We start from the raw sequence: 12984 nt of genomic DNA on the forward strand, positions 1-12984 counted from the left end.
TTGAGGAAGATTTTGCACTAGTTGCTAGGATCGAGACTATAAGAGTCCTAATTGATCTCGCAGCTTCACATGGATGGGAAATCCATCATCCTGATTTAAAAACAGTCTTTCTTCATAGAGAACTCAAGAAGACTATTTATATTAGTCAACATAAAGGATTTGAGAAAAAAAGAAGTGAAGGAAAAGTCTACAAGCTAAACAAATCTTATATGGCTTAAGATAGGCGCGTAGAGCATGGAACAAGCTGAATCATATTCTGGAGAAGCTACAGTTTTTCAAGTGTTCAAAAGAACCCTTAGTATATCGGAAGAAAGCCGATAAAGATCTCTTAATTAAAGGAGTTTATGTTGATGACCTGTTTGTCACAGGAACAATTTTAGTTGTGATTAACAAATTTAAGGAGGAGATGACTGCTAAATTTGAGATAAGTGATATTGGGAGATTGACATATTATCTTGGTATGCAAGTATGTCAACATCAAAATGGCATAACACTAAGTCAAGCTCGGTATGCTCACAAAATTTTGGAGGAAACAGGGATGTCCAACTGCAACTCGGTTCTTATACCGATGGAGACAGAGCTAAAGTTATCGAAAGCCGAGAATGAAGAAGAGATTGATGCAATATTGTATAGGAATAATGTGGGGTGTTTATGTTACTTGCTACACACTAGGCCAGATCTATCTTATCGCGTGAGGATATTGAGTCGATATACGCAGAGTCCGAGACAATCACATGGAGTAGCAATGAAACATTGCTTAAGATACTTGAGGGGAACCACTCATCTTGGACTGTCTTATGACATGAAGTGAAGGTGCCGAAACTAATAGGCTAAAGTGATAGCAGCCATAACATCAACCCTAATGATGGAAGAAGTACTTCATGGCACATATTCTATCTTGGTGGGAGTCCGATCACATGGTGCTCGCAGAAGCAGGATGTGGTAACCTTATCCTCTTGTGAAGCAGAATTCATGGATGGAACTGAGGCTGCAAAACAAGCAGTATGGTTGCAGGACTTGTTGGTCGAAATCACTGGATCTGTGGAGGAAAAGGTTGTCATTCAGATTGACAACCAATCAGCAATAACTCTTACTAAAAACCCTGTTTTTCATGGTAGAAGTAAGCATATTCATAGGCGCTATCACTTCATAAGAGAACGTGTTGAGAGTGGTCAGATTGAGGTTGAGCATGTTCCGGGAAATGAGCAGAGAGCAGACATACTTACAAAGGCCTTAGACAAAAACAAGTTCAAGGTAATGAGAAACTTCATGGGAGTTCAAGATTTGTCAAAATTGAGTTTCAAGCTTAAGGAGAAGATTGTTGGAGTAAGCTTGAGAGAAGCTTGAAATGGAAGTTAATCATAGTCCTAACATAATTGTGCTTACAAAAAGATAAGGATCAAAGTGTATTAAGGAGATATTTAAATATGAGTGATTCCTATTATGATTAGGAATAGAAAAGTTATATATAAGACTATGTTAAGATGTGATATAGCTTAAGAGGTTTTGTGAGAAAGAGAGATTGAAAACTTAAGTTTTTGAAATAGTTTTCTTAAACTAATAAAGTGAGTTATACTTTATAAATCTTGTGTTCTTAAACAAACCTATTTTCTATTGTCTTCTCAATTTCACTCAAAGAAGAATGCTTTTTCTTATCCCGGATATATGTAGCTATAGTTTCCTCCTTAAGATTTTTGATCCTTCTTATCTCTCTCTCTAGTAATCCCTGGACAGGTTAGTATTTTATTTACCGATGAAGAAACCAAAAGCTGGCGGCCCACTTGGACGTTAAATTAGCCCATTTGTTTGTTTTTGTTAACCGACTAAAATCCGAACATATTTATATTCACGATCTGTAGCTAAGCTCTCTTGCTAGGTTTTCTCTCTACGTCGTCTCCTAATATATTCTATTGCTATAGGTTTCTCTAGGTCTAAGTTTGTATCATCTCTTTTTCTTCGTTGGATCGGCAAATCATGAGTTCACAAAACCAAAACCAAAAAAAAATCATGTTTTCATTATCATCGACTAATGATCTCATCCTGAAGGAGATATTGTCGAGATTGCCTTCAAAGTCAGTGGCAAGGTTTCGTTGCGTCTCGAAGCGATGGGATTCAATATTGAGTAGTCCATATTTCACGGAGCTGTTCTTGACCAGGTCCTTAGCTAACTATGAAGCACGGGGACAGCAGTTCCATGACGTCACCCCTCTCGGAAACGTTTCAGGTACCGGGACGGCGAAGAAACGGCATGGAAACGTCTCCGGGACGTTTCGCACACGGTGGAGACGGCAACAGTTTATGGGGACGGCAACGGTTCTAATCAAAAACGTTTCTGAAACGTTTCTTTTGTAAAATAGGAAATTTAACTGTTTTTTCTTCCACTGTCCCAAAAAGAAAAGAAAAATTAACCTTTTAAATATTGTCTAATTAGGGTTTACAAATATCAATGTTATATATATATATATGTCTCAACTCTCAAGCTTCTTAATAATTTAATATAAGTCAAATCTTTGTTTAATCAGTGTTTATAGATCGAAACAACGAAACTTATAAACATAGTAGTTGATAAGTTACGTAACTTACGTTTATATATTTTATATTGTTTGATTATATATTTTATAAGCGTTGGTTGATTATTAACTTACGTCTACGTAACTTTTTAATATTTATATGTAGGTTGATTATTGATATGGCTACTCAAGAAAACAGTGATAATGTCGATATTGATAGTGGATCTAGTCAAAACGGTGAAGCTCCATTATGGGCTTACGTGACTAAAATTCAGAAGCAAGGAACAACAGGAGGAACTTGGAAGTTTAAGTGTAAGATATGTAATGAAACCAAGGGGGGATCTTATTCGAGAGTGAGAGCACATCTGCTTGGATTGAAAAACGCTGGTGTAAATTCTTGTCCGAAAGTAACTAAGAGTGAAAGACAAAAGATGCAAGGGTTAGAAGATGATTTTGAGAAGAAGAAAAACGAGAGTGGAGCTAGAGAGGTTCCTTTACCTTGTGAAACAAGTTTTAGCTCTAAAAAAAGAAAGTCTGTCATCTCCCCTATTGAGAAAGCATTTGGTATTGAAATCAGAGACCAGTTGGATCAGGAAATTGCAAGGATGTTTTACACAGGAGGATTGCCATTTAATCTTGCAAGAAATCCGCATTATCACAGGTCCTACCAGTTTGCTGCTTCCCACAACATTGATGGTTATGTGCCTCCTGGTTATAATAAGTTGAGGACAACTTTGCTACAGAAAGAGAGAACTCATGTTGAGAAGTTATTAGAACCACTAAAGCTAACATGGAAAGAAAAAGGATTGACGATTGTGTCAGATGGTTGGAGTGATCCTACAAGAAAACCTCTGATTAATTTCATTGCTACTTTTGCTAGTGGTCCTATATGTCTCAAGGCTGTGAATTGTTTTGGCGAAGTGAAAGATAAATTCTTCATTTCTGATTTGATGAAAGAGGTTCTCAATGAGGTGGGTCATTAAAACGTCGTGCAAATCATCACTGATAATGCAGCAAATTGTAAGGCGTCCGGTGATATTATTGAATGCATGTTTCCTCACATCTATTGGACACCATGTGTTGTCCATACACTTAATCTGGCCTTGAAGAACATATGTGCAGCAAAGAATGTGGAAACGAATGTCGTAACATATGATGAATGCAGTTGGATAACAATAATTCATGACGATGCGATGGCAATAAAAAATTTCATCATGAACCACAACATGAGGCTGTCAATGTTCAACAAGTTCAGTCCTCTTAAATTACTATCAGTTGCTGATACTCGTTTTGCTTCCATCATTGTGATGCTTAAGAGATTGAAGCTTATCAAAAGAGGTCTTGAAGCTATGGTCATAAGTGAGGAGTGGTCTACTTATAAAGAGGATAATTGGGGGAGAGCAAGCTTTGTTAAAGAGAAGATTGTGGATGATGATTGGTGGGAAAAAGTTTCTTATATCATTGATTTCACAAGACCTATATATGATATGATTAGGTTTTGTGACACTGACAAGCCATGCCTTCATTTGGTGTATGAGATGTGGGATTCTATGATTGAGAAGGTGAAGCTTGAGATCTACAAGAAAGAAAACCGTCAAATGTCTGAATATAGTGTCTTTTACACTGTTGTTTATGAGATCTTAGTGGCTCGTTGGACGAAGAATAACACTCCCCTACATTGTCTAGCTCACTCTTTAAATCCTAGGTAAATTTTAAATTATGTGTTTAACCTTTTTGTTTTATTTCATTGACAATATATAATAGTTTTCATTTGTTGCAGATTTTATAGTGATGTATGGCTTAATGAGGATGCTACAAGAAAAGGTCCCCATAGAGATGATGAAATCTCTCGTGAGAGGATAAAATGCTTTCGAAGATTGTTTCCTAATGATGATGAGCATACTAAGGTTCTTAATGAGTATGCATTATTCTCCATGAGGACTGGTCATTTTGCAGATTTATCATGCATTGTCGGAATGGGTACTATGGAACCCTTTCGTTGGTGGGCTAACTTTGGTGCTGATACTCCATGTCTCCAAGCTTTGGCTTTTAAATTGCTTGGTCAACCTAGTTCATCATCTTGTGCTGAGCGCAATTGGAGTACTTACAACTTTATTCACTCACTCAGAAGAAATAAGTTAAATCCAAGCCGTGCTGAAGACTTGGTTTACATCCACCACAATCTACGCCACTTATCAAGGAATTCTGGTCAATATGAGGATGAAAAGACCAAGATGTGGGATGGTGGTGGAGATTCATATGATACCATGGAAGATGTCGGATTTTTGGAGTTTGCTAATCTTTCATTAGATGAGCCCGATCTTGAGAATGAGTTTCCCAAAGAATAATTTATTTTAACTATTATTTAATATATTATAGTCATGTTTTGTTTCATGAAATTTTTTTTATAAATGACTTTATTTATTTTATTTTACTAATATATGGATATTTTTATATTTTATATATTATAAAACTGACATACCCATACCCCTAAATATTTACTTAGCCGTTTCCCGTCCCCGTCTCGGTGCAGCATAGTTGGCTAAGCCACGCCTCTTATTCGCCATCGCAGAAAACGGCAACGAACAAGTAGACGTCTGTGTGTGGAACTTCTTCTCGCTGCCTCAGCTTGAGTATCCATATGAGCAATCATCGTCGTCGACCCTTGTAGCAGCCGCCGAATTTTATGTGCGATTCTCTCCAGGCAAAGTACGGATCAATCATCTTACTAACCTAAAATATTTTTCATGTGGCTACGCCTCTGGCTTGCTCTATATGTATGGTGATCGATACCAAGCTAGACCTGTGATATGTAACCCCATCACGGGACGGTATGCGATCTTACCTAATCGTTATACCTACAGAAAGGCTTATAGCTTTTTCGGGTTTGACCCAATTGACAAGCAATACAAGGCATTGTCCATGGCTTATCCATCTGGTCCTGGTCATCATAAAATTCTTACATTTGAAGAAGATGGAGATTTGATGTGGAGAAGGATCAAGTGTCCCTTACGACATGATATTAAGAGTGATGGGGTATGCATCAATGGGGTTTTGTATTACTTGGCTGAGACGTCGGAATGTGCTCATGTTATGACGTCTGAATATATGATAGTTTGTTTTGATGTTAGGTCTGAAAAGTTCACCTTTATTGATGTAGAAAGGTTTTGTCGATTGATTAACTATAAGGGCAAATTAGCTGTGATTTTTTGGGATGATGATGAAGACATTTATGAGAAGTGTCATTTGGAGTCGGATGTCTACATTTATATTGAGAATAGTCTCGACGCTGAAGCTATTAGTGAGTTACATGTGTGGGTTTTAGAGAATGTTGAGAAACAGGAATGGTCGAAATATGAGTACACTTGGACCGATGATAGATTCTTCCGTTTTCACGTTTTCGTCGTTGGAGCGACTGCTTCGGGTGAAATAGTGTTTTCAATGCGCAAGTATATATCTAACGAACCGTTTTATGTTTTCTATTTCAATCCCGAAAAGAAGACACTCCAACGTGTTGAGATCCAAGGTTTTGGTGAAACTTTTAAGAAATGTTTTAGCGTTCGCACTTTTGTAAACCACGCAGAGGATCTTGATGCTAATGATTTAAAACTACTCAAGTCAGTCCATCCTCCATTGGTTGAACCATCAGATTCAGATTCAGACTAAGAAGTGCGAAGGGACAAGGAGAAGAAGATAGGGATGATCATTGGAGTTAGGTGATAGCATTGGGCAATTAGGCATGTCATTTTTGTGTTCTTATCTGTACATACGTTTTTATTGTCAACCTTATTTATCTATTCGTTTATCCTCCTTTTAATATGTACCTTTTTTATTTTTACTATATTATAATAAATCAAGTTTTTTTTCAAATCTAAGTGTTCGTCATTGAAATCCATGCTTGGAGATTTAATCTAAGTGTACATACTTGTTGCTGTATTGTCTTTGCTCTTGTTCATTCGTTCTTCATTGCAGCACAGAAATATAGTGATTTTTCTTCTTTAACGATCGAGCTTTCTTCATTTTGGTATCAAGAAGATGGTTTTGTTGCTTCTCTTAGTTGTCTCTCTACTTTACTTTTAATCTTTGATTCTTCCAGATTATATATGTGGTCTGTTGTTTTTACAAAGTGTTGTTGGGTTTATCATTTCTGTGTGATAATGACACTAATTTCACGGTGAGATTTGAAACTTTGGTCTCAAATACTTTGAACTTGATACGGAGCGGGAGCTTCTAACTATGATGAATGCTTTGGTCTCAAATACTTAGATGCAATGTGTAAAAAGTTCTACCAATTCCTGGTTTATATTAGTCTCAGTTTTGGCTCTTCATGGTTCTTAAATTATGCAGAATTTCTTGGTAGCTTAGTTTTGACAGGTTGAAACATTTGGTTCTCTGTATCAGTAGGTCTTGTCTTAAACATCTTGCCAGCTGTCTACTTTGGTTATCTGTTTTTGGGGTCTCAAAAACATGGTTTTGTTGCTTCTCAGTTCTTTCTCTTTCTGAATGCGAGAGGATCTATGCTTTATTTTTCAACTTTGTTTCCTGTGTAGATAAGGATCTGTCCTCTGTTCTTTTTTTCAACGTAACATCTTGTTGGATTTGTCATTTGGCTGTGATCATATCAAAAATAAAGTATGGTAAGAATAGAATTTAGTATCCAGCTTTTGATACCAAAGTGATTTCTCTAACGTTAAACTAACATCAAAACAAGTAGGGGATGAGTTGGACGGACACAATTTTGTATAGCAACAAGACAATTATGGTATCAGATTCTTATTCTTATGATAAAGGAATCATCTTTGCGTTGCCTTGTTCCTTGTTAATCTTATCCTCTTCCTTACCGAAGCTTTTTCTCAACATGAAGCGTAAGTTGCCATGGAATAAAGTCACAAGGACAAGGTTTCTTTCTTCAACGCCNTCTCTCTCTCTCTCTCTCTCTCTCTCTCTCTCTCTCTCTCTCTCTCTCTCTTTTCCCCCAAAGGAATCATCTTTTTGCAGTATATAAATTGTGGGATCTGATCTGAAGAGTTCCCCTGAATCCCTCTCCCAAGAAAAGATTGGTAATCTCAAATCAAACATGTCAAACGTGAGCTTTCTTGAGCTGCAATACAAGCTCTCTAAGAACAAGATGTTGAGGAAGCCTTCAAGGATGTTCTCTAGAGACAGACAATCCTCAGGCTTGTCTTCACCCGGACCAGGAGGCTTTTCTCAGCCTTCCGTTAATGAGATGAGACGTGTTTTCAACAGGTTTGATACGGACAGTGATGGAAAAATATCTCAGACTGAGTACAAGGTAGTGCTGAGAGCGCTAGGACAAGAGAGGGTTATCGAGGACGTGCCCAAGATCTTTAAAGCCGTGGATCTGGATGGTGATGGGTTTATTGATTTCAGAGAGTTTACTGATGCATACAAGAGAAGCGGAGGGATTAGGTCTTCCGACATTCGAAATGCTTTCTGGACTTTTGATTTAAACGGGGATGAGAAGATAAGCGCAGAGGAAGTGATGTCAGTTCTAAGGAAGCTTGGGGAGAGATGTAGCTTAGAGGACTGCAAGAGGATGGTGAGAGCTGTTGATGCAGATGGAGATGGATTGGTTAATATGGAAGAGTTCATGAGGATGATGTCTTTCAACATCGTCTGAACAGACTTCTTTCGTTCTCTCTGTTATTGTAATTAAATATCATTCTTCATTCAATCCAAATTCAAAAACATGAAATCTTGTAACTTTGAATCGACATAATCTCCAAAGTTCTTCCAGAATAAGACCAATAATATAGATATAAAGCAAGCACTTATTCAAAAGTTAGTACATAAACTGAATAACTCATGTAAAAGCTCAGATGAAATTTGTTACAGCGTAGCAAATACTATTCCATTCCCAACTGCTAGCAGAGTTCTGGCAAGAGCTTAGAGCGCTATACATGATCCGAAACAAAGGCACATAAAACGCTGCTCTACCAGTAATCACCACAAGAACATTTACCGTCTTTGAAGTGATGGAAACGTTTGTTGTCTCTCACAATCAACTCCCTACCAATGATTTTGGACATGATCTTGATAAAGTTGTGACAGTCCCCACAAACACGGAGATTCTTAATGATTGTGAGGGTCTTCCGAGGTGGTGTGCATATGATTCCATAAGCAATTGCTAACCTCTCACTGTGGTAGAGTAGAGCCTGTTCTTTGGCCTCTTGATCGATATCATGCAGAACAAATCGTGTGTCTGGAACATAAACCACTCCCTTCTTTGCAGCCATCTCCTTTGCTTCATCCTTGTAAAATGTCAGATTCCGGAACTCAAGGATCCTACTCTTACTAGTAACCATATTTGTTTCCTTGAATGATTTGGGTGGAGGAGTAGGAATCTTGTTGGTTACAGCCTTTGAAGGATCAAGATCAACCATCAATTCCTCAGTGTAATCCTCTAAATCGATATCTCCATGTAGCCGAGCATAGTTCCTCATAGCTTCCCAGAACTCAGCTGTGGGTTCAAACGGAAGGTCACGGATGTATTGCTCTGCCTCAACAAGATGTCCACATTTACCAAGAACACCTAAAACACCCAAATAATGTTCTGTACTCGGAGCAATCCCATACTCGTTTTTCATCGAATCAAAATGCAGAAACGCCTCTTTAATCCCTCCCACAGTAGCACAAGCCAAGAAAACAGAAAGGAAAGTCTCCTCATTGGGCTTCAACCCTTGTTTCGCCATCTCCTCAAACAGATGCAACGCATCATCTCCCATTCCGTTATCACTATACGCACGCATCATCAAATGCCAAGAATCCATATCTTTATCAACCATATGATCAAACACTCTCTTAGCATCAGTAACACTGCTACACTCCCCAAACATACTAATCACAATATTGTTCAGTTTCGGATCACCTCTAAACTTAGACTGCAGGAAATGATCATGTACCTTCTTAGAATGCTCAAGCGACTTCAGATTCGCACAAGACTCAAACAACAGAACAAAACATTCTCTATCAGGCATAGCTCCCTTATCAAGCAACTCAATCGCATCTTTATATAGCCTACGCTGACACAAGCTCATCACCTCTTCAACACTAGGTGTAGCAGCTACCTCATTCCTCTGCTGATTCATCTGATTAGGGACCTGATTCGAGCTTCTTGGTGGTTGCTGCTGCTGCTGCTGCGGCGTGTAATACTGACTCTGAGGACTTTGCTGAACATTCTGATTCTGATATTGAGGCCGTGGACCACCGTATTGAGGCCTTTGACCACCGTACTGAGGCCTGTTCCCACCGTATTGAGGATTCTGAGGACTCCATTGGTTAGGGTTTTGTGGAAATCGTTGATTAGTGTTCGTCTGATTCTGATAACCTTGAGAATCGAAGCTTTGAGGTGGAGGATATGGCCGTTGTTGTTGAGACGGTGATCCAGACGGAGGATTCTGGTAGTAATCGTTCGTGGCGGCGGAAGTGCTAAGGTTTCTGATCGGAAGCGAGTTTAGGGTACCGGAGAAGTGGAATTGAGAGGAGAGCCTGGGAAATGAGGAACGTACTTGGAGAAGAGAACCTATTGTGACGATCTTTTGGGTTCGTGCGCAACGAATCGCCATTAGAGAAGACATTTTTGGGGGAGGAAGTGGTAAAGATTAAAACCCTGCGAAATGCAAAACCCTAGTCTGGAAAAAATGAGAGAGAATATTCGCAGGAGGAAAGAAAAATAGTATGATAAGATTTATATTTGGGCCTGAGTTGGGCTAAGATATTGCAACTTTAGCTTCTTTTGAGTTTTTTTTTTTTCTTTTCTGAGGATACTATTCTGGGGATACTATTTGAGTTAACTTCTTATAAATTATAACATTTTATTAAACAAGAACTAAGCATTTCATTAAACAAGAACTAAGCATTTACGAATGTTTTTTCTGTTTTATGTATTATCGCACTAACACTTTGTTTTCTTTTATAGTGTAAAAGCTTTAATATGTGTGAGTATTCGATGGAAGTACTGTTTAAGTGAGTGAGAAGTATAAAAGTCTTTGTAATCCTTTGTGTCTCTTCTACTTCATCATATAAACAAACCAAATCGGTTGACCAAAAAACAAAACAAAACACAAACCAAATCGATGAAGTCCGAGGAACTGAAGTTAATACATACACTAGTGGTACGTACTACAGTGTTTTATTAACACATTTTTCGTGTAAACAAGTAACAGATACGCTATACAGAGACTTATTTTTTGAGACTTGTACACACAAACATTTGTAGATCCCTCATGTATGTTACTATGTTAGGTTGTAGTAATCATCACTCTATTTACATCTTCCGCATCCTATACATCCCTCTTCCTTTCTAAAACATCTCTCTACTACTTCCCATATGGTTTCACGTTACCCCGTACCTTGCTTAGTTTCCCTCGATTTCATAGTCTTGAACGGAAAACGCGTTTCTTGAAACCAAGATTTGAGTTCTTACGGGAGGAGGAAGTGGCATATGGTTGGCCGTTGAGAGAACCCGCAAATCTAATATCCCACCCTTCGATGTTCTTTGGAACACACGAGTCGAATAGGAACTGCCCGAGAACGCTGTGAGCGTTTATACTCGTTGGTTGGAGTGGGCGGAAAGAGGATCGTTCTCTCTGTTCTTCTTGTGAAGACGACGATGGGTCGTTGCTGCTGCTGCTGTTGCTTTGATATGGTGCTGAGCTGGGTAAGAAAAAGTGGTCACATGGCCCAGTGGCTACTCTTCTTAAGCTTTGGTTAGATTTCACAGCAACTTTCTGAAGGTCACATATTAACTCAGAGATCTCATCATGCGTATGAGCTCTTTCTCCAAGCTGCCGGATTTTTTGTAAGTGAACTGACATGGCCTTCTCTAAAAAGTTGGAGATAACAGCTCGGTATTGTATAGGGTTATGTGTGTAGTGTCCTGAAGAAGAAACAGAGAAGCAAAACAAGACAAAAAAAGCTCAGGTTTTGTAGCAATGACAATCACGATCAAACGCAATCTCTAGGAAACAGACTAACCATTAAGAGACCCCGTAACATAAATATTTTCATAACCATAACATTTTACATCTCATGACTAACCTGCATGAGGAGAATTTTTCCACTTGACAACCTTAACTTCTCCTCCCAGTTCCTGCAATTGATGGGTGAAGCTTGAAATTACTTGATGGGGAGCAAGGTCGTCATTCTCCGAGCACAAAACGAGATATGGAGCCCCAATTTCCTGGAAAAGTACAAGGATAATTAGTTATCTTATGTTAGCTACAAATTTGAGAAGCCAAAATTAAGAAAGCTCAGTGGACAGTGGAAACTTACAACCGATGAGTAGAGTGCGTGCCAGTACTCACTGCGTTGGGATTCAAATCTTGTAAGATATAAACCGTCCAGCCCAGAAGAGATCCCTTTAGCCATCCAAGATACTAGTCTTGAAGGTCCAGACATTCGCCGTATGGTGGGATGTAGTGCAAATTTCACATTCAGATCACTTGTGAAATCCAATGGTCCAGAGTCGTAGACGTGTCCAGAGATACAGTTTCTAACCAACTGGCTATCATCCTTCACAAATCAGAAAACAACCTATGAGTCGAAATTGAACCGAGGAAGCAAACAACATAACTAGACCTCATGAGCTGAGACTTAATGACTTAAATATGAAGTGTATTGGATTTGGAGACAACTCTCACCGGATGAATTTGAGCTTCACAGTCACCCATGATCACCTACATCGTTTAATACATTTATATACCACAAAGAACAAAACATAAAAACCAGCACAAGATAACCAAAAAATTAGCTGAAAGTTCAAACCTTTTTTTTTAACTAACCTGTAAAACTTTGTACATACAAGCTTTGGGAGCACCAGAGAAAGCTAGAAAGATAACAGGACATGGTCTAGTCTTTAGCTCCTGAAACAAATAACAGAAGTAGCAACATGTAAGTAACACACACACCAAAAGCAAGTTAACACCTTAAGCTTAGATAGAACTTACCTCAACAAGTTCAGAAAGAAGATGAAACGCTAGAGAGAGAGCCATTTCAGGGTAAAACCTGAAAAAAAAACATGAGACAAAATTACAAAACACACTTTTAAAAGATTCTCAAAGTACCATTATCTAAAAGCATCCACTATGGAATCTTTCAAGATTCTATACAATTTTAAAAAACAATCTCATACCCAGTTTTTTTTTAATTCAATTGGCCAATCAAATCTAAATTGTAAACAGGAGGAAGAGAACTTACGCAGTGAGAAAATCAGCGCGGCAAACAAGAGAGTTCCAACCAAGAGAAGAGTAAAGATCAACGAAATTAGAAAGATGGTTCTCGTTGATCGAACTCCAAACAAAGATCACAACAACACCGTTAGATCCACCACCATCACCGTCAACATCCATCTTCTTCCCCCAGTAAACCCTACCACCGCCGATCATTGCTCCGCTCCGGCGAGAAGCTCAAAATTGTTTTAATGAGATTTGTTTTTTTTTTTTTTTTTTTTTTT

The 12984-nt window shown here is 38.4% G+C and overlaps 4 protein-coding genes across 4 annotated transcripts; 2 read left to right on the forward strand and 2 right to left on the reverse strand.

Moving 5' to 3' along the window:
• LOC104768078 (F-box protein At2g15640-like) lies at positions 2008-6176 on the forward strand. Its single transcript, XM_019241242.1, has 2 exons — positions 2008-2163; positions 5049-6176. Exons 1-2 carry the CDS (start codon positions 2008-2010, stop codon positions 6174-6176), a joined length of 1284 nt encoding a protein of 427 aa, XP_019096787.1.
• Positions 7441-8270, forward strand: LOC104766891 (calmodulin-like protein 1). The gene has a single exon (XM_010490868.2). It carries the CDS (start codon positions 7588-7590, stop codon positions 8149-8151), a length of 564 nt encoding a protein of 187 aa, XP_010489170.1. The 5' UTR covers positions 7441-7587; the 3' UTR covers positions 8152-8270.
• Positions 8271-10175, reverse strand: LOC104766890 (pentatricopeptide repeat-containing protein At2g15690). Its single transcript, XM_010490867.2, has one exon. The coding sequence runs from the start codon at positions 10106-10108 to the stop codon at positions 8465-8467; it is 1644 nt and encodes a 547-aa protein (XP_010489169.1). The 5' UTR covers positions 10109-10175; the 3' UTR covers positions 8271-8464.
• LOC104766892 lies at positions 10607-12984 on the reverse strand. The gene is made up of 7 exons (XM_010490869.2): positions 12729-12984; positions 12479-12536; positions 12314-12394; positions 12173-12208; positions 11805-12044; positions 11571-11712; positions 10607-11409 (listed from the first exon to the last, which is right to left on the reverse strand). The coding sequence occupies exons 1-7, from the start codon at positions 12914-12916 to the stop codon at positions 10904-10906; spliced, it is 1251 nt and encodes a 416-aa protein (XP_010489171.1). The 5' UTR covers positions 12917-12984; the 3' UTR covers positions 10607-10903.

This window comes from Camelina sativa, chromosome 19 (genome assembly GCF_000633955.1).
Source record: "Camelina sativa cultivar DH55 chromosome 19, Cs, whole genome shotgun sequence".
NCBI classification, from domain to species: Eukaryota; Viridiplantae; Streptophyta; class Magnoliopsida; order Brassicales; family Brassicaceae; genus Camelina; species Camelina sativa.